The sequence below is a fragment of the Lagopus muta genome, chromosome 29 (genome assembly GCF_023343835.1).
Source record: "Lagopus muta isolate bLagMut1 chromosome 29, bLagMut1 primary, whole genome shotgun sequence".
NCBI lineage: Eukaryota > Metazoa > Chordata > Aves > Galliformes > Phasianidae > Lagopus > Lagopus muta.
Genome location: NC_064461.1, coordinates 361052 through 379958, shown reverse-complemented (window position 1 = coordinate 379958; position 18907 = coordinate 361052). Strand labels below are relative to the sequence as shown.

General features: G+C 57.1%; 7 protein-coding genes and 4 pseudogenes across 7 annotated transcripts; 6 read left to right on the top strand and 5 right to left on the bottom strand.

The window, feature by feature from the left end:
• The first annotated feature begins 678 nt into the window (after window positions 1-678).
• On the top strand, window positions 679-1247 carry LOC125685896 (scale keratin-like; annotated as a pseudogene).
• A 1449-nt stretch (window positions 1248-2696) lies between these two features.
• LOC125685643 (scale keratin-like) lies at window positions 2697-3435 on the bottom strand. The gene is made up of 3 exons (XM_048928900.1): window positions 3283-3435; window positions 3125-3127; window positions 2697-3083 (listed from the first exon to the last, which is right to left on the bottom strand). Exons 1-3 carry the CDS (start codon window positions 3433-3435, stop codon window positions 2697-2699), a joined length of 543 nt encoding a protein of 180 aa, XP_048784857.1.
• Window positions 3436-4004: 569 nt separating this feature from the next.
• Window positions 4005-4573, top strand: LOC125685895 (scale keratin-like; annotated as a pseudogene).
• A 1450-nt stretch (window positions 4574-6023) lies between these two features.
• On the bottom strand, window positions 6024-6761 carry LOC125685642 (scale keratin-like). The gene is made up of 3 exons (XM_048928899.1): window positions 6609-6761; window positions 6452-6454; window positions 6024-6410 (listed from the first exon to the last, which is right to left on the bottom strand). The coding sequence occupies exons 1-3, from the start codon at window positions 6759-6761 to the stop codon at window positions 6024-6026; spliced, it is 543 nt and encodes a 180-aa protein (XP_048784856.1).
• Window positions 6762-7330: 569 nt separating this feature from the next.
• On the top strand, window positions 7331-7899 carry LOC125685894 (scale keratin-like; annotated as a pseudogene).
• A 1449-nt stretch (window positions 7900-9348) lies between these two features.
• Window positions 9349-10086, bottom strand: LOC125685641 (scale keratin-like). Its single transcript, XM_048928898.1, has 3 exons — window positions 9934-10086; window positions 9777-9779; window positions 9349-9735 (listed from the first exon to the last, which is right to left on the bottom strand). Exons 1-3 carry the CDS (start codon window positions 10084-10086, stop codon window positions 9349-9351), a joined length of 543 nt encoding a protein of 180 aa, XP_048784855.1.
• Window positions 10087-10451: 365 nt separating this feature from the next.
• Window positions 10452-11225, top strand: LOC125685640 (scale keratin-like). The gene is given in 4 exon segments (XM_048928897.1): window positions 10452-10500; window positions 10578-10736; window positions 10821-10951; window positions 10953-11225. Coding segments are annotated over 4 exon segments (612 nt in total).
• A 1449-nt stretch (window positions 11226-12674) lies between these two features.
• LOC125685824 (scale keratin-like) lies at window positions 12675-13329 on the bottom strand. The gene is made up of 2 exons (XM_048929255.1): window positions 13261-13329; window positions 12675-13061 (listed from the first exon to the last, which is right to left on the bottom strand). Exon 2 carries the CDS (start codon window positions 13038-13040, stop codon window positions 12675-12677), a length of 366 nt encoding a protein of 121 aa, XP_048785212.1. The 5' UTR covers window positions 13041-13061; window positions 13261-13329.
• Window positions 13330-13983: 654 nt separating this feature from the next.
• Window positions 13984-14552, top strand: LOC125685807 (scale keratin-like; annotated as a pseudogene).
• A 1449-nt stretch (window positions 14553-16001) lies between these two features.
• On the bottom strand, window positions 16002-17478 carry LOC125685639 (scale keratin-like). The gene is made up of 3 exons (XM_048928896.1): window positions 17382-17478; window positions 16936-17078; window positions 16002-16388 (listed from the first exon to the last, which is right to left on the bottom strand). The coding sequence occupies exons 1-3, from the start codon at window positions 17476-17478 to the stop codon at window positions 16002-16004; spliced, it is 627 nt and encodes a 208-aa protein (XP_048784853.1).
• LOC125685802 (scale keratin-like) lies at window positions 17344-17873 on the top strand. The gene is made up of 2 exons (XM_048929223.1): window positions 17344-17384; window positions 17486-17873. The coding sequence occupies exon 2, from the start codon at window positions 17508-17510 to the stop codon at window positions 17871-17873; it is 366 nt and encodes a 121-aa protein (XP_048785180.1). The 5' UTR covers window positions 17344-17384; window positions 17486-17507.
• The last annotated feature ends 1034 nt before the right edge of the window (window positions 17874-18907 follow it).

The following is an 18907-nucleotide window of genomic DNA, read 5'->3' as shown; positions in this document are numbered from 1 at the left end:
CACACAGGGCAGTGCTTTTATGGGGGCTGGTGAAGATGGGGAGGAGCTGGCTGTGGTGGGGGCACGTGGCTATCAGCAGCCAAACCCCAATCTCCCATGTGCGTTCCATGGGGCTGTGTTACTGATGTTGTTTCCTTGGCTACCCCCACCCATTCCATCAGCACCTACAATTACCCTGCTCGGACACTGGCCAGCCCTCTGCTAATGGACCAATTAGACCTGCTGCCCTCTCATCCTCTGCCTGCATAAGAGGGAAGGGAGGGTGAGAAATGCTGAGTGGCTGTTCCTTGCATGCCACAGCACTTCCCCAGGGTCATAGTTTTGCTGTGTCCACATGCCACCTGCGCAGAGCCTCAGGGAGGAGCAGGGTCACAGCACTGGGTAAGGAGAAGGTCTGGCGCAGGCATCCTGCATGCCAGCGTCTGAGTGACAAATACTCCTTTCTTGTTATCTGCAGAGGCGCGAGGTGACGGAATGCCCAATCAAAGGCACTCCTCTCAGTCATTCTGCTTAGCACTACCCGGTCAGTCCATGAAGCAGGAAGAGGAGGGAGGGCAGTAAAGGGGCCTGTCCTGGTCCAGCCGGGGACTGCTGACACAGGGAGAGCGGGAGCAGGCCAGCCTGGCCTCGGCATCAGGGAGTGTCGCCTCTGCCCATTGGCCCAGAGGCTGATGAGCCATGCCTCATCCTGGATAAAAGCTGGGACTGAGAGGAGCTCTCCCAAGCACTGCTCTGGCCTCCTTCTCCTTGCGAACAGGGTAAGTCCAAGAGCAATTCTTCTCCACACTCAGGCCTGTGCCTGCAGTGCGCCTGAGATGCTGCCATCTGCTGCTGCGTGACACTGTCCGCCCTCTTGCAGAGCTCCATCCCATCACACCAAGATGTCTTGCTACGACCTGTGCCCACCAAAAACCAGCGTCGCCGTGCCCCAGCCCATCGCTGAGAGCTGCAACGAGCTGTGCGCGCGCCAGTGCCCCGACTCTACGGCCTTCATCCAGCCACCGCCCGTCGTCGTCACCTTCCCTGGCCCCATCCTCAGCTCCTTCCCCCAGCAAGCCGTGGTGGGCTCCTCCGGAGCACCCGCCTTTGGCGGCTCCCTGGGGCTGGGGGGCCTCTACGGCGCCGGGGCCACTCAGGGCTCGGGGGGCCTCTGCACCTTTGGCAGACCCTACGCTTCTCCTGCCTGCAACCCCTGCGCCTTGCCCCGCTACAGCAGGAAGCTCTGGGACACCTGTGGGCCCTGCTAAACTCAGGCCCTGCCTGCTCCCACCAACACTAGCATCCACTCATTCCTGAATGCCTGGGCCTGGAGTGTTGAGGAGTGCTGAGCATCTCCTGCTGCCACTCAGGCCTGAGCAGATGGCAGTGCTGGCACCTTTGCTTGCTTTGCCCTCCTCTCCTGCCCATTCCTCTTCTTCCATGGACTTCAACCTGAGTCTGACCTGCCTTTTTGCCTCTATCCCCATCTCCAGCTGATCTGGGAACAATAAAGTTTTCCTGCATTCACTAATGCCTTCTCCCTCTCTTTGTTGTTGTTTCAAATAAGTACCGGGTGGTTTTGTGACAGCTGAGGTCGGGTAAATGCTGCTGATGAGGGTCCCAGGTTTTGCTTAGTATTGTGGGAGTGTTGAAAGTAAATATGGCAGAGGGGTCCTTTTGGTGAGGCTTTGGGAGCTGTGGAAGGAACAGAGAGGAGGACGGTGCTGACCACGCTCCCTTGCCTTTCCTCCTCAGATCTGCAGTGGGCCTGCTCTGCCGGTTGCGCTGCTCTGTAGAAGTACCGCATTTTTGACCGCAAACTCTCTTATTTGTCAGAAATTCAGCTCGGTGTTTAGCTATGTAAATGACGGAGGGTGAGGGAAAGTCTTAATACTTCATGAGAAGAATTGTACCTATGCTGTAAGGAATAATCTCTGCTTTGAGATCAGCACAGATGCTCTCCAGCAAAATAGTATGGTGAATGTCCAGGAAGAAAGTTTCAAACTGTGCTGTCGGGTGCTGGAGCCTTTATGTTCAGAACGGATTCCCTTCTAAGTCATGATTCCCAATAATTGTCTGTAGTGGCTGTTGGCAGAACAGCTTGAACACGCACTTGCAGAGGATGATTTTCTAGAAGTTCCCTCACCGCTCAATCTGAGCCTTCAGATTGGGCATGGAGGGGATATTGCTGAGGCCATGGGAGCTGGGGAGGATCGGCAGGAGGGAGGACGGCAGTTCACAGATACCCTGGGGCTGCATTTCCTGCTGGAGAGGGAGAATCCTGCATTCAGGCAGGGCTTGTGCAGATGGGCAAGAGTAGAGTGTGAGCCGGAGCTGGTGTGGCCAGGGCCTTTGACCAGGGGAAACACAGCCTGTCTTGGCAGGCGGCTGAGAGCTTGTTCTGGGCCAGACCTAGGGACCATGCGTGGCAGAAGGGAGCCCTGGGGCGGCCATTGTGCAAAGGAAGAAAAGCCCAAGATTCCAACATTGGATGCATACTACTTTTATTGTAAAGACAGGAAAGGACACAACATCAAAGACATACTAGAGTCCAAGGCAGGAAGTAGTGCCAAGGTCTTCAGAAGAAGTGTTTCCGAAGGCATCTTCAAGTCAGTGGCCAGCGCAGGGCCCAGTTCAGGGCCATAAAAGACAAAGTGGGCATCAGAAATCAGCACAGAGGATGAGGAAGGAAGAGGTGAAGAGTCTTGCATCTGGGTTTAGCAGGGCCCGCAGGTGTTCCAGAGCTTCCTGCTGTAGCGGGGCAAGGCGCAGGGGCTGCAGGCAGGAGAAGCGTAGGGTCTGCCAAAGGTGCAGAGGCCCCCCGAGCCCTGAGTGGCCCCGGCGCCGTAGAGGCCCCCCAGCCCCAGGGAGCCGCCAAAGGCGGGTGCTCCGGAGGAGCCCACCACGGCTTGCTGGGGGAAGGAGCTGAGGATGGGGCCGGGGAAGGTGACGACGACGGGCGGTGGCTGGATGAAGGCCGTAGAGTCGGGGCACTGGCGTGCGCACAGCTCGTTGCAGCTCTCAGCGATGGGCTGGGGCACGGCGACGCTGGTTTTTGGTGGGCACAGGTCGTAGCAAGACATCTTGGTGTGAGAGAGCTGAGCCTGCAATGCAAAGCCACCAAAGGATTTAGGAGAGGGACGACGCCCTAGCAGAACCAAGTGAGTGACCAGGGCCTGCTCTACATGCAGCAGGTCCATAGCCTCCGTCACTGTTGTAGGGCCATAGCCACCCCACAGCCTCTTGCTCTCCAGGAGTGGGAGACCCACTCCAGTGCCAGCCAAAGGAGGACCAGTCACTCACCCTTTCCCAAGCTGAGCCAGGAAGCAGTGGTGGATGCTGGTGCTCACACAGGGCAGTGCTTTTATGGGGGCTGGTGAAGATGGGGAGGAGCTGGCTGTGGTGGGGGCACGTGGCTATCAGCAGCCAAACCCCAATCTCCCATGTGCGGTCCATGGGGCTGTGTTACTGATGTTGTTTCCTTGGCTACCCCCACCCATTCCATCAGCACCTACAATTACCCTGCTCGGACACTGGCCAGCCCTCTGCTAATGGACCAATTAGACCTGCTGCCCTCTCATCCTCTGCCTGCATAAGAGGGAAGGGAGGGTGAGAAATGCTGAGTGGCTGTTCCTTGCATGCCACAGCACTTCCCCAGGGTCATAGTTTTGCTGTGTCCACATGCCACCTGCGCAGAGCCTCAGGGAGGAGCAGGGTCACAGCACTGGGTAAGGAGAAGGTCTGGCGCAGGCATCCTGCATGCCAGCGTCTGAGTGACAAATACTCCTTTCTTGTTATCTGCAGAGGCGCGAGGTGACGGAATGCCCAATCAAAGGCACTCCTCTCAGTCATTCTGCTTAGCACTACCCGGTCAGTCCATGAAGCAGGAAGAGGAGGGAGGGCAGTAAAGGGGCCTGTCCTGGTCCAGCCGGGGACTGCTGACACAGGGAGAGCGGGAGCAGGCCAGCCTGGCCTCGGCATCAGGGAGTGTCGCCTCTGCCCATTGGCCCAGAGGCTGATGAGCCATGCCTCATCCTGGATAAAAGCTGGGACTGAGAGGAGCTCTCCCAAGCACTGCTCTGGCCTCCTTCTCCTTGCGAACAGGGTAAGTCCAAGAGCAATTCTTCTCCACACTCGGGCCTATGCCTGCAGTGCGCCTGAGCTGCTGCCATCTGCTGCTGCGTGACACTGTCTGCCTTCTTGCAGAGCTCCATCCCATCACACCAAGATGTCTTGCTACGACCTGTGCCCACCAAAAACCAGCGTCGCCGTGCCCCAGCCCATCGCTGAGAGCTGCAACGAGCTGTGCGCGCGCCAGTGCCCCGACTCTACGGCCTTCATCCAGCCACCGCCCGTCGTCGTCACCTTCCCCGGCCCCATCCTCAGCTCCTTCCCCCAGCAAGCCGTGGTGGGCTCCTCCGGAGCACCCGCCTTTGGCGGCTCCCTGGGGCTGGGGGGCCTCTACGGCGCCGGGGCCACTCAGGGCTCGGGGGGCCTCTGCACCTTTGGCAGACCCTACGCTTCCCCTGCCTGCAACCCCTGCGCCCTGCCCCGCTACAGCAGGAAGCTCTGGGACACCTGTGGGCCCTGCTAAACTCAGGCCCTGCCTGCTCCCACCAGCACTCGCATCCACTCATTCCTGAATGCCTGGGCCTGGAGTGTTGAGGAGTGCTGAGCATCTCCAGCTGCCACTGAGGCCTGAGCAGATGGCAGTGCTGGCACCTTTGCTTGCTTTGCCCTCGTCTCCTGCCCATTCCTCTTCTTCCATGGTCTTCAACATGAGTCTGACCTGCCTTTTTTTCTCTATCCCCATCTCCAGCTGATCTGGGAACAATAAAGTTTTCCTGCATTCACAAATGCCTTCTTCCTCTCTTTGTTGTTGCTTCAGATAAGTACCGGGTGGTTTTGTGACAGCTGAGGTCGGGGAAATGCTGCTGATGAGGGTCCCAGGTTTTGCTTAGTATTGTGGGAGTGTTGAAAGTAAATATGGCAGAGGGGTCCTTTTGGTGAGGCTTTGGGAGCTGTGGAAGGAAGAGAGAGGAGGACGGTGCTGACCACGCTCCCTTGCCATTCCTCCTCAGATCTGCAGTGGGCCTGCTCTGCCAGTTGCGCTGCTCTGTAGAAGTACCCGCATTTTTGACCGCATACTCTCTTATTTGTCAGAAATTCAGCTCGGTGTTTAGCTATGTAAATGATGGAGGGTGAGGGAAAGTCTTAATACTTCATGAGAAGAATTGTACCTATGCTGTAAGGAATAATCTCTGCTTTGAGATTAGCACAGATGCTCTCCAGCAAAATAGTATGGTCAGTGTCCAGGAAGAAAGTTTCAAACTGTGCTGTCGGGTGCTGGAGCCTTTATGTTCAGAACGGATTCCCTTCTAATTCATGATTCCCAATAATTGTCTGTAGTGGCTGTTGGCAGAACAGCTTGAACACGCACTTGCAGAGGATGATTTTCTAGAAGTTCCCTCACCGCTCAATCTGAGCCTTCAGATTGGGCATGGAGGGGATATTGCTGAGGCCATGGGAGCTGGGGAGGATCGGCAGGAGGGAGGACGGCAGTTCACAGATACCCTGGGGCTGCATTTCCTGCTGGAGAGGGAGAATCCTGCATTCAGGCAGGGCTTGTGCAGATGGGCAAGAGTAGACTGTGAGCCAGAGCTGGTGTGGCCAGGGCCTTTGACCAGGGGAAACACAGCCTGTCTTGGCAGGCGGCTGAGAGCTTGTTCTGGGCCAGACCTAGGGACCATGCGTGGCAGAAGGGAGCCCTGGGGCGGCCATTGTGCAAAGGAAGAAAAGCCCAAGATTCCAACATTGGATGCATACTACTTTTATTGTAAAGACAGGAAAGGACACAACATCAAAGACATACTAGAGTCCAAGGCAGGAAGTAGTGCCAAGGTCTTCAGAAGAAGTGTTTCCGAAGGCATCTTCAAGTCAGAGGCCAGCGCAGGGCCCAGTTCAGGGCCATAAAAGACAAAGTGGGCATCAGAAATCAGCACAGAGGATGAGGAAGGAAGAGGTGAAGAGTCTTGCATCTGGGTTTAGCAGGGCCCGCAGGTGTTCCAGAGCTTCCTGCTGTAGCGGGGCAAGGCGCAGGGGCTGCAGGCAGGAGAAGCGTAGGGTCTGCCAAAGGTGCAGAGGCCCCCCGAGCCCTGAGTGGCCCCGGCGCCGTAGAGGCCCCCCAGCCCCAGGGAGCCGCCAAAGGCGGGTGCTCCGGAGGAGCCCACCACGGCTTGCTGGGGGAAGGAGCTGAGGATGGGGCCGGGGAAGGTGACGACGACGGGCGGTGGCTGGATGAAGGCCGTAGAGTCGGGGCACTGGCGTGCGCACAGCTCGTTGCAGCTCTCAGCGATGGGCTGGGGCACGGCGACGCTGGTTTTTGGTGGGCACAGGTCGTAGCAAGACATCTTGGTGTGAGAGAGCTGAGCCTGCAATGCAAAGCCACCAAAGGATTTAGGAGAGGGACGACGCCCTAGCAGAACCAAGTGAGTGACCAGGGCCTGCTCTACATGCAGCAGGTCCATAGCCTCCGTCACTGTTGTAGGGCCATAGCCACCCCACAGCCTCTTGCTCTCCTGCCTGGGAGACCCACTCCAGTGCCAGCCAAAGGAGGACCAGTCACTCACCCTTTCCCAAGCTGAGCCAGGAAGCAGTGGTGGATGCTGGTGCTCACACAGGGCAGTGCTTTTATGGGGGCTGGTGAAGATGGGGAGGAGCTGGCTGTGGTGGGGGCACGTGGCTATCAGCAGCCAAACCCCAATCTCCCATGTGCGGTCCATGGGGCTGTGTTACTGATGTTGTTTCCTTGGCTACCCCCACCCATTCCATCAGCACCTACAATTACCCTGCTCGGACACTGGCCAGCCCTCTGCTAATGGACCAATTAGACCTGCTGCCCTCTCATCCTCTGCCTGCATAAGAGGGAAGGGAGGGTGAGAAATGCTGAGTGGCTGTTCCTTGCATGCCACAGCACTTCCCCAGGGTCATAGTTTTGCTGTGTCCACATGCCACCTGCGCAGAGCCTCAGGGAGGAGCAGGGTCACAGCACTGGGTAAGGAGAAGGTCTGGCGCAGGCATCCTGCATGCCAGCGTCTGAGTGACAAATACTCCTTTCTTGTTATCTGCAGAGGCGCGAGGTGACGGAATGCCCAATCAAAGGCACTCCTCTCAGTCATTCTGCTTAGCACTACCCGGTCAGTCCATGAAGCAGGAAGAGGAGGGAGGGCAGTAAAGGGGCCTGTCCTGGTCCAGCCGGGGACTGCTGACACAGGGAGAGCGGGAGCAGGCCAGCCTGGCCTCGGCATCAGGGAGTGTCGCCTCTGCCCATTGGCCCAGAGGCTGATGAGCCATGCCTCATCCTGGATAAAAGCTGGGACTGAGAGGAGCTCTCCCAAGCACTGCTCTGGCCTCCTTCTCCTTGCGAACAGGGTAAGTCCAAGAGCAATTCTTCTCCACACTCGGGCCTATGCCTGCAGTGCGCCTGAGCTGCTGCCATCTGCTGCTGCGTGACACTGTCTGCCTTCTTGCAGAGCTCCATCCCATCACACCAAGATGTCTTGCTACGACCTGTGCCCACCAAAAACCAGCGTCGCCGTGCCCCAGCCCATCGCTGAGAGCTGCAACGAGCTGTGCGCGCGCCAGTGCCCCGACTCTACGGCCTTCATCCAGCCACCGCCCGTCGTCGTCACCTTCCCCGGCCCCATCCTCAGCTCCTTCCCCCAGCAAGCCGTGGTGGGCTCCTCCGGAGCACCCGCCTTTGGCGGCTCCCTGGGGCTGGGGGGCCTCTACGGTGCCGGGGCCACTCAGGGCTCGGGGGGCCTCTGCACCTTTGGCAGACCCTACGCTTCTCCTGCCTGCAGCCCCTGCGCCTTGCCCCGCTATAGCAGGAAGCTCTGGGACACCTGTGGGCCCTGCTAAACTCAGGCCCTGCCTGCTCCCACCAACACTCGCATCCACTCATTCCTGAATGCCTGGGCCTGGAGTGTTGAGGAGTGCTGAGCATCTCCTGCTGCCACTCAGGCCTGAGCAGATGGCAGTGCTGGCATTTTTGCGTGCTTTGCCCTCGTCTCCTGCCCGTTCCTCTTCTTCCATGGACTTCAACCTGAGTCTGACCTGCCTTTTTGCCTCTCTCCCCATCTCCAGCTGATCTGGGAACAATAAAGTTTTCCTGCATTCACAAATGCCTTCTCCCTCTCTTTGTTGTTGTTTCCAATAAGTACCGGGTGGTTTTGTGACAGCTGAGGTCGGGTAAATGCTGCTGATGAGGGTCCCAGGTTTTGCTTAGTATTGTGGGAGTGTTGAAACTAAATATGGCAGAGGGGTCCTTTTGGTGAGGCTTTGGGAGCTGTGGAAGGAAGAGAGAGGAGGACGGTGCTGACCACGCTCCCTTGCCATTCCTCCTCAGATCTGCAGTGGGCCTGCTCTGCCAGTTGCGCTGCTCTGTAGAAGTACCGCATTTTTGACCGCATACTCTCTTATTTGTCAGAAATTCAGCTCGGTGTTTAGCTATGTAAATGATGGAGGGTGAGGGAAAGTCTTAATACTTCATGAGAAGAATTGTACCTATGCTGTAAGGAATAATCTCTGCTTTGAGATTAGCACAGATGCTCTCCAGCAAAATAGTATGGTCAGTGTCCAGGAAGAAAGTTTCAAACTGTGCTGTCGGGTGCTGGAGCCTTTATGTTCAGAACGGATTCCCTTCTAATTCATGATTCCCAATAATTGTCTGTAGTGGCTGTTGGCAGAACAGCTTGAACACGCACTTGCAGAGGATGATTTTCTAGAAGTTCCCTCACCGCTCAATCTGAGCCTTCAGATTGGGCATGGAGGGGATATTGCTGAGGCCATGGGAGCTGGGGAGGATCGGCAGGAGGGAGGACGGCAGTTCACAGATACCCTGGGGCTGCATTTCCTGCTGGAGAGGGAGAATCCTGCATTCAGGCAGGGCTTGTGCAGATGGGCAAGAGTAGACTGTGAGCCAGAGCTGGTGTGGCCAGGGCCTTTGACCAGGGGAAACACAGCCTGTCTTGGCAGGCGGCTGAGAGCTTGTTCTGGGCCAGACCTAGGGACCATGCGTGGCAGAAGGGAGCCCTGGGGCGGCCATTGTGCAAAGGAAGAAAAGCCCAAGATTCCAACATTGGATGCATACTACTTTTATTGTAAAGACAGGAAAGGACACAACATCAAAGACATACTAGAGTCCAAGGCAGGAAGTAGTGCCAAGGTCTTCAGAAGAAGTGTTTCCGAAGGCATCTTCAAGTCAGAGGCCAGCGCAGGGCCCAGTTCAGGGCCATAAAAGACAAAGTGGGCATCAGAAATCAGCACAGAGGATGAGGAAGGAAGAGGTGAAGAGTCTTGCATCTGGGTTTAGCAGGGCCCGCAGGTGTTCCAGAGCTTCCTGCTGTAGCGGGGCAAGGCGCAGGGGCTGCAGGCAGGAGAAGCGTAGGGTCTGCCAAAGGTGCAGAGGCCCCCCGAGCCCTGAGTGGCCCCGGCGCCGTAGAGGCCCCCCAGCCCCAGGGAGCCGCCAAAGGCGGGTGCTCCGGAGGAGCCCACCACGGCTTGCTGGGGGAAGGAGCTGAGGATGGGGCCGGGGAAGGTGACGACGACGGGCGGTGGCTGGATGAAGGCCGTAGAGTCGGGGCACTGGCGTGCGCACAGCTCGTTGCAGCTCTCAGCGATGGGCTGGGGCACGGCGACGCTGGTTTTTGGTGGGCACAGGTCGTAGCAAGACATCTTGGTGTGAGAGAGCTGAGCCTGCAATGCAAAGCCACCAAAGGATTTAGGAGAGGGACGACGCCCTAGCAGAACCAAGTGAGTGACCAGGGCCTGCTCTACATGCAGCAGGTCCATAGCCTCCGTCACTGTTGTAGGGCCATAGCCACCCCACAGCCTCTTGCTCTCCTGCCTGGGAGACCCACTCCAGTGCCAGCCAAAGGAGGACCAGTCACTCACCCTTTCCCAAGCTGAGCCAGGAAGCAGTGGTGGATGCTGGTGCTCACACAGGGCAGTGCTTTTATGGGGGCTGGTGAAGATGGGGAGGAGCTGGCTGTGGTGGGGGCACGTGGCTATCAGCAGCCAAACCCCAATCTCCCATGTGCGGTCCATGGGGCTGTGTTACTGATGTTGTTTCCTTGGCTACCCCCACCCATTCCATCAGCACCTACAATTACCCTGCTCGGACACTGGCCAGCCCTCTGCTAATGGACCAATTAGACCTGCTGCCCTCTCATCCTCTGCCTGCATAAGAGGGAAGGGAGGGTGAGAAATGCTGAGTGGCTGTTCCTTGCATGCCACAGCACTTCCCCAGGGTCATAGTTTTGCTGTGTCCACATGCCACCTGCGCAGAGCCTCAGGGAGGAGCAGGGTCACAGCACTGGGTAAGGAGAAGGTCTGGCGCAGGCATCCTGCATGCCAGCGTCTGAGTGACAAATACTCCTTTCTTGTTATCTGCAGAGGCGCGAGGTGACGGAATGCCCAATCAAAGGCACTCCTCTCAGTCATTCTGCTTAGCACTACCCGGTCAGTCCATGAAGCAGGAAGAGGAGGGAGGGCAGTAAAGGGGCCTGTCCTGGTCCAGCCGGGGACTGCTGACACAGGGAGAGCGGGAGCAGGCCAGCCTGGCCTCGGCATCAGGGAGTGTCGCCTCTGCCCATTGGCCCAGAGGCTGATGAGCCATGCCTCATCCTGGATAAAAGCTGGGACTGAGAGGAGCTCTCCCAAGCACTGCTCTGGCCTCCTTCTCCTTGCGAACAGGGTAAGTCCAAGAGCAATTCTTCTCCACACTCGGGCCTATGCCTGCAGTGCGCCTGAGCTGCTGCCATCTGCTGCTGCGTGACACTGTCTGCCTTCTTGCAGAGCTCCATCCCATCACACCAAGATGTCTTGCTACGACCTGTGCCCACCAAAAACCAGCGTCGCCGTGCCCCAGCCCATCGCTGAGAGCTGCAACGAGCTGTGCGCGCGCCAGTGCCCCCGACTCTACGGCCTTCATCCAGCCACCGCCCGTCGTCGTCACCTTCCCCGGCCCCATCCTCAGCTCCTTCCCCCAGCAAGCCGTGGTGGGCTCCTCCGGAGCACCCGCCTTTGGCGGCTCCCTGGGGCTGGGGGGCCTCTACGGTGCCGGGGCCACTCAGGGCTCGGGGGGCCTCTGCACCTTTGGCAGACCCTACGCTTCTCCTGCCTGCAGCCCCTGCGCCTTGCCCCGCTATAGCAGGAAGCTCTGGGACACCTGTGGGCCCTGCTAAACTCAGGCCCTGCCTGCTCCCACCAACACTCGCATCCACTCATTCCTGAATGCCTGGGCCTGGAGTGTTGAGGAGTGCTGAGCATCTCCTGCTGCCACTCAGGCCTGAGCAGATGGCAGTGCTGGCATTTTTGCGTGCTTTGCCCTCGTCTCCTGCCCGTTCCTCTTCTTCCATGGACTTCAACCTGAGTCTGACCTGCCTTTTTGCCTCTCTCCCCATCTCCAGCTGATCTGGGAACAATAAAGTTTTCCTGCATTCACAAATGCCTTCTCCCTCTCTTTGTTGTTGTTTCCAATAAGTACCGGGTGGTTTTGTGACAGCTGAGGTCGGGTAAATGCTGCTGATGAGGGTCCCAGGTTTTGCTTAGTATTGTGGGAGTGTTGAAACTAAATATGGCAGAGGGGTCCTTTTGGTGGGGCTTTGGGAGCTGTGGAAGGAAGAGAGAGGAGGACGGTGCTGACCACGCTCCCTTGCCTTTCCTCCTCAGATCTGCAGTGGGCCTGCTCTGCCAGTTGCGCTGCTCTGTAGAAGTACCGCATTTTTGACCGCAAACTCTCTTATTTGTCAGAAATTCAGCTCGGTGTTTAGCTATGTAAATGATGGAGGGTGAGGGAAAGTCTTAATACTTCATGAGAAGAATTGTACCTATGCTGTAAGGAATAATCTCTGCTTTGAGATTAGCACAGATGCTCTCCAGCAAAATAGTATGGTGAATGTCCAGGAAGAAAGTTTCAAACTGTGCTGTCGGGTGCTGGAGCCTTTATGTACAGAACGGATTCCCTTCTAAGTCATGATTCCCAATAATTGTCTGTAGTGGCTGTTGGCAGAACAGCTTGAACACGCACTTGCAGAGGATGATTTTCTAGAAGTTCCCTCACCGCTCAATCTGAGCCTTCAGATTGGGCATGGAGGGGATATTGCTGAGGCCATGGGAGCTGGGGAGGATCGGCAGGAGGGAGGACGGCAGTTCACAGATACCCTGGGGCTGCATTTCCTGCTGGAGAGGGAGAATCCTGCATTCAGGCAGGGCTTGTGCAGATGGGCAAGAGTAGAGTGTGAGCCGGAGCTGGTGTGGCCAGGGCCTTTGACCAGGGGAAACACAGCCTGTCTTGGCAGGCGGCTGAGAGCTTGTTCTGGGCCAGACCTAGGGACCATGCGTGGCAGAAGGGAGCCCTGGGGCGGCCATTGTGCAAAGGAAGAAAAGCCCAAGATTCCAACATTGGATGCATATTACTTTTATTGTAAAGACAGGAAAGGACACAACATCAAAGACATACTAGAGTCCAAGGCAGGAAGTAGTGCCAAGGTCTTCAAAAGAAGTGTTTCTGAAGGCATCTTCAAGTCAGAGGCCAGCGCAGGGCCCAGTTCAGGGCCATAAAAGACAAAGTGGGCATCAGACATCAGCACAGAGGATGACGAAGGAAGAGGTGAAGAGTCGTGCACCTGGGTTTAGCAGGGCCCGCAGGTGTTCCAGAGCTTCCTGCTGTAGCGGGGCAAGGCGCAGGGGTTGCAGGCAGGAGAAGCATAGGGTCTGCCAAAGGTGCAGAGGCCCCCCGAGCCCTGAGTGGCCCCGGCGCCGTAGAGGCCCCCCAGCCCCAGGGAGCCGCCAAAGGCGGGTGCTCCGGAGGAGCCCACCACGGCTTGCTGGGGGAAGGAGCTGAGGATGGGGCCGGGGAAGGTGACGACGACGGGCGGTGGCTGGATGAAGGCCGTAGAGTCGGGGCACTGGCGCGCGCACAGCTCGTTGCAGCTCTCAGCGATGGGCTGGGGCACGGCGACGCTGGTTTTTGGTGGGCACAGGTCGTAGCAAGACATCTTGGTGTGAGAGAGCTGAGCCTGCAATGCAAAGCCACCAAAGGAATTAGGAGAGAGACGGCGCCCTAGCAGAACCAAGTGAGTGACCAGGGCCTGCTCTACATGCAGCAGGTCCATAGCCTCCGTCACTATTGTGGGGCCATAGCCACCCCACAGCCTCTTGCTCTCCAGGAGTGGGAGACCCACTCCAGTGCCAGCCAAAGGAGGGCCAGTCACTCACCCTTTTCCCAAGCTGAGCCAGGAAGCAGTGGTGGATGCTGGTGCTCACACAGGGCAGTGCTTTTATGGGGGCTGGTGAAGATGGGGAGGAGCTGGCTGTGGTGGGGGCACGTGGCTATCAGCAGCCAAACCCCAATCTCCCATGTGCGGTCCATGGGGCTGTGTTACTGATGTTGTTTCCTTGGCTACCCCCACCCATTCCATCAGCACCTACAATTACCCTGCTCGGACACTGGCCAGCCCTCTGCGAATGGACCAATTAGACCTGCTGCCCTCTCATCCTCTGCCTGCATAAGAGGGAAGGGAGGGTGAGAAATGCTGAGTGGCTGTTCCTTGCATGCCACAGCACTTCCCCAGGGTCATAGTTTTGCTGTGTCCACATGCCACCTGCGCAGAGCCTCAGGGAGGAGCAGGGTCACAGCACTGGGTAAGGAGAAGGTCTGGCGCAGGCATCCTGCATGCCAGCGTCTGAGTGACAAATACTCCTTTCTTGTTATCTGCAGAGGCGCGAGGTGACGGAATGCCCAATCAAAGGCACTCCTCTCAGTCATTCTGCTTAGCACTACCCGGTCAGTCCATGAAGCAGGAAGAGGAGGGAGGGCAGTAAAGGGGCCTGTCCTGGTCCAGCCGGGGACTGCTGACACAGGGAGAGCGGGAGCAGGCCAGCCTGGCCTCGGCATCAGGGAGTGTCACCTCTGCCCATTGGCCCAGAGGCTGATGAGCCATGCCTCATCCTGGATAAAAGCTGGGACTGAGAGGAGCTCTCCCAAGCACTGCTCTGGCCTCCTTCTCCTTGCGAACAGGGTAAGTCCAAGAGCAATTCTTCTCCACACTCGGGCCTGTGCCTGCAGTGCGCCTGAGCTGCTGCCATCTGCTGCTGCGTGACACTGTCTGCCCTCTTGCAGAGCTCCATCCCATCACACCAAGATGTCTTGCTACGACCTGTGCCCACCAAAAACCAGCGTCGCCGTGCCCCAGCCCATCGCTGAGAGCTGCAACGAGCTGTGCGCGCGCCAGTGCCCCGACTCTACGGCCTTCATCCAGCCACCGCCCGTCGTCGTCACCTTCCCCGGCCCCATCCTCAGCTCCTTCCCCCAGCAAGCCGTGGTGGGCTCCTCCGGAGCACCCGCCTTTGGCGGCTCCCTGGGGCTGGGGGGCCTCTACGGCGCCGGGGCCACTCAGGGCTCGGGGGGCCTCTGCACCTTTGGCAGACCCTACGCTTCTCCTGCCTGCAACCCCTGCGCCTTGCCCCGCTACAGCAGGAAGCTCTGGGACACCTGTGGGCCCTGCTAAACCCAGATGCACGACTCTTCACCACTTCCTTCCTCATCCTCTGTGCTGATTTCTGATGCCCACTTTATCTTTCATGGCCCTGAACTGGGCCCTGCGCTGGCCTCTGACTTGAAGATGCCTTCAGAAACACTTCTTTTGAAGACCTTGGCACTACTTCCTGCCTTGGACTCTAGTATGTCTTTGATGTTGTGTCCTTTCCTGTCTTTACAATAAAAGTAATATGCATCCAATGTTGGAATCTTGGGCTTTTCTTCCTTTGCACAATGGCCGCCCCAGGGCTCCCTTCTGCCACGCATGGTCCCTAGGTCTGGCCCAGAACAAGCTCTCAGCCGCCTGCCAAGACAGGCTGTGTTTCCCCTGGTCAAAGGCCCTGGCCACACCAGCTCCGGCTCACACTCTACTCTTGCCCATCTGCACAAGCCCTGCCTGAATGTAGGATTCTCCCTCTCCAGCAGGAAATGCAGCCCCAGGGTATCTGTGAACTGCCGTCCTCCCTCCTGCCGATCCTCCCCAGCTCCCATGGCCTCAGCAATATCCCCTCCATGCCCCATCTGAAGGCTCAGATTGAGCGGTGAGGGAACTTCTAGAAAATCATCCTCTGCAAGTGCGTGTTCAAGCTGTTCTGCCAACAGCCACTACAGACAATTATTGGGAATCATGACTTAGAAGGGAATCCGTTCTGTACATAAAGGCTCCAGCACCCGACAGCACAGTTTGAAACTTTCTTCCTGGACATTCACCATACTATTTTGCTGGAGAGCATCTGTGCTAATCTCAAAGCAGAGATTATTCCTTACAGCATAGGTACAATTCTTCTCATGAAGTATTAAGACTTTCCCTCACCCTCCATCATTTACATAGCTAAACACCGAGCTGAATTTCTGACAAATAAGAGAGTTTGCGGTCAAAAATGCGGTACTTCTACAGAGCAGCACAACTGGCAGAGCAGGCCCACTGCAGATCTGAGGAGGAAAGGCAAGGGAGCGTGGTCAGCACCGTCCTCCTCTCTCTTCCTTCCACAGCTCCCAAAGCCTCACCAAAAGGACCCCTCTGCCATATTTACTTTCAACACTCCCACAATACTAAGCAAAACCTGGGACCCTCATCAGCAGCATTTACCCGACCTCAGCTGTCACAAAACCACCCGGTACTTATTTGAAACAACAACAAAGAGAGGGAGAAGGCATTTGTGAATGCAGGAAAACTTTATTGTTCCCAGATCAGCTGGAGATGGGGAGAGAGGCAAAAAGGCAGGTCAGACTCAGGTAGAAGTCCATGGAAGAAGAGGAATGGGCAGGAGATGAGGGCAAAGCACACAAAGGTGCCAGCTCTGCCATCTGCTCAGGCCTCAGTTGGAGCTGGAGATGCTCAGCACTCCTCAACACTCCAGGCCCAGGCATTCAGGAATGAGTGGATGCTAGTGTTGGTGGGAGCAGGCAGGGCCTGAGTTTAGCAGGGCCCACAGGTGTCCCAGAGCTTCCTGCTGTAGCGGGGCAAGGCGCAGGGGTTGCAGGCAGGAGAAGCGTAGGGTCTGCCAAAGGTGCAGAGGCCCCCCGAGCCCTGAGTGGCCCCGGCGCCGTAGAGGCCCCCCAGCCCCAGGGAGCTGCCAAAGGCGGGTGCTCCGGAGGAGCCCACCACGGCTTGCTGGGGGAAGGAGCTGAGGATGGGGCCGGGGAAGGTGACGACGATGGGCGGTGGCTGGATGAAGGCCGTAGAGTCGGGGCACTGGCGCGCGCACAGCTCGTTGCAGCTCTCAGCGATGGGCTGGGGCACGGCGATGCTGGTTTTTGGTGGGCACAGGTCGTAGCAAGACATCTTGGTGGGAGAGAGCTGAGCCTGCAGTGCACAGTTGCAAAAAGGGGAGCTGTTAGTGAGTAGATGCCCTGGTAGAGCTAAGCCCATGCTCAAGGACTGCTCTGCACTCAGCAGGACTGCAGCCACTGGTGCAGGAACACGGCCTCTCCACAACACCCTGCTCTCCTGCCATCGAGACCCATTCCAGCCCCTGCCATTGGCGGCTCATCTACTCACCCTTTTCCTGAGCTGAACCAGGCTGGAGAGGTTATTGCCAGCAGTAACCCTAGGCTGCTCTTTTATTAGTGCCTGTGTGCACTGGGAGGAGCTGACGTGGATGGGGTCACGTGGCTATCAGCAGGTGATCCTCAGTCTCTACTGGGCAAACCAAGGGGCTGTTTTGCTGATGCTGTATACTTGGCAGCCCCCAACTGCTCACTCAGCCCCTGCAATTACTCAACTTGGTAGCTTGCAAGCCCTCTGCTAATGGGCAAATTAAGCTTGCTGCCTTCTCATCCTCTGCTTGTGTAAAAGGGTAAGGTGCATGACAAATGCTGATTGGCAGTTCCTTGCATGCCACAGCACTTACCCGGAGGCTTGGTTTTGCTGTGGCTTCATGCCAGCTGTGCAGAGCATCAGGGATAAGCAGAATCACAGCAATGGTCAAGTAGATGGTTTTTCCAAGGCCTCTGCTCAGCAGCGTCTGAGTGACGAACGCAATGCAGTTGCTGTCTGCAGACAGGTGAGGTGATGAAACACGAAATCAAAGGCACTTATCTCAGTCATAGCCTACTTGGCACAGCATAGTTTATCTACAAAGCAGAAAAAGAGAGCAGGCAGTAAAAGGGCCTGTGCAAGACCAGCCAGGGAATGCTGAGTCAGGAAGTTCAGAAGCAGGCCAGCCTGGCCTCAGCCTCAGGGAGTGACACCTCTGCCCATTGGCCCATAGGCTGATGAGCCAAGGCCCAGCCTGGATAAAAGCAGGGACAGGGGAGCTCTCCCAAGCACTGCTCTGGCCTCCTTCTCCTTGCGAACAGGGTAAGTCCAAGAGCAATTCATCTCCACACTCGGGCCTGTGCCTGCAGTGCGCCTGAGCTGCTGCCATCTGCTGCTGCGTGACACTGTCCGCCATCTTGCAGAGCTCCATCCCATCACACCAAGATGTCTTGCTACGACCTGTGCCCACCAAAAACCAGCGTCGCCGTGCCCCAGCCCATCGCTGAGAGCTGCAACGAGCTGTGCGCGCGCCAGTGCCCCGACTCTACGGCCTTCATCCAGCCACCGCCCGTCGTCGTCACCTTCCCCGGCCCCATCCTCAGCTCCTTCCCCCAGCAAGCCGTGGTGGGCTCCTCCGGAGCACCCGCCTTTGGCGGCTCCCTGGGGCTGGGGGGCCTCTACGGCGCCGGGGCCACTCAGGGCTCGGGGGGCCTCTGCACCTTTGGCAGACCCTACGCTTCTCCTGCCTGCAACCCCTGCGCCTTGCCCCGCTACAGCAGGAAGCTCTGGGACACCTGTGGGCCCTGCTAAACTCAGGCCCTGCCTGCTCCCACCAACACTAGCATCAGCTCATTCCTGAATGCCTGGGCCTGGAGTGTTGAGGAGTGCTGAGCATCTCCAGCTGCCACTGAGGCCTGAGCAGATGGCAGTGCTGGCACCTTTGCTTGCTTTGCCCTCCTCTCCTGCCCATTCTTCTTCTTCCATGGACTTCAACCTGAATCTGACCTGCCTTTTTGCCTCTCTCCCCATCTCCAGCTGATCTGGGAACAATAAAGTTTTCTTGCATTCACAAATAACTTCTCCCTCTCTCTGTTGTTTCTAAATTGTTCCGGATGGTTTTGTGATAGACGGGGTATATAAAATCATGATGATGTGTGTCCCAACTCCTCTTAAGATGGTGTGGTTGTAAGGATTGGATATGGCAGAGAATGCCTTTTGGTGGGCTGCGGAAGCTGTGGAAGGGACAGAGAGCAGGATGGTGCTGTCCGTGCTCCCTTGCCCATCCTCCTCAGCTCTGCAGTGGCACCAGCTCTGCCAAGTCATGCTGCTCTGTAGGCGCACCTCTTGAGCTCAGGCTCAAAGCTCAGGGGAGGCTGGAGAGTGGTCATTGGCAAATACTGCCTTTGATTAATGCACTGCCAGTTGCTGGCTGGAATACAGCCTTACAGAAATACACATGTGCAGGGGGCCACAAAAGTGAAGCTTGAAGTAGCCATGTGCTCTGAGGCTGCGATCGCTGGGAATGTGGATGGCATCGGCCATTACCTGGATGGAGGCTGAACATGGATCACCTGTCTTGATCTTTCTGGTATCAGGATGTGCTGACAGCCATTCACAAGTCATCCTGCTGGTGGCAAGTGAATTAAACTCACCAGTGGTATCAAAGCAGATGTGCATGGATCACAGGATAGATGGTGAGCACTTGTTCTAGAACGGGGTGAATCACTGGATCTAATACTTAGCAGCAGCGTGGCATATGTTGGGCTGGGTGGTTTCAGGCTCTGATCCCTCTGTTATTAGAGGTGTCTCTGGAGTCATTGTTTTCCTCTGAGGAATGAGTGAGT

What these genes read in the sequence shown, in the direction of transcription:
- LOC125685639 (XM_048928896.1), bottom strand. Translation starts at nt 17,478, where the DNA reads ATGGCGGACAGTGTCACGCAGCAGCAGATGGCAGCAGCTCAGGCGCAC. An exon ending in ATTGCTCTTGGACTTACCCT is followed by an intron (nt 17,079 to 17,381) that starts GTTCGCAAGGAG and finishes ACCTGTCTGCAG; the next exon opens with ACAGCAACTGCATTGCGTTC. An exon ending in CAGCAAAACCAAGCCTCCGG is followed by an intron (nt 16,389 to 16,935) that starts GTAAGTGCTGTG and finishes TGTGCACTGCAG; the next exon opens with GCTCAGCTCTCTCCCACCAA.
- LOC125685641 (XM_048928898.1), bottom strand. Translation starts at nt 10,086, where the DNA reads ATGGACCGCACATGGGAGATTGGGGTTTGGCTGCTGATAGCCACGTGC.
- LOC125685643 (XM_048928900.1), bottom strand. Translation starts at nt 3,435, where the DNA reads ATGGACCGCACATGGGAGATTGGGGTTTGGCTGCTGATAGCCACGTGC.
- LOC125685824 (XM_048929255.1), bottom strand. Translation starts at nt 13,040, where the DNA reads ATGTCTTGCTACGACCTGTGCCCACCAAAAACCAGCGTCGCCGTGCCC.
- LOC125685642 (XM_048928899.1), bottom strand. Translation starts at nt 6,761, where the DNA reads ATGGACCGCACATGGGAGATTGGGGTTTGGCTGCTGATAGCCACGTGC.
- LOC125685802 (XM_048929223.1), top strand. Translation starts at nt 17,508, where the DNA reads ATGTCTTGCTACGACCTGTGCCCACCAAAAACCAGCGTCGCCGTGCCC.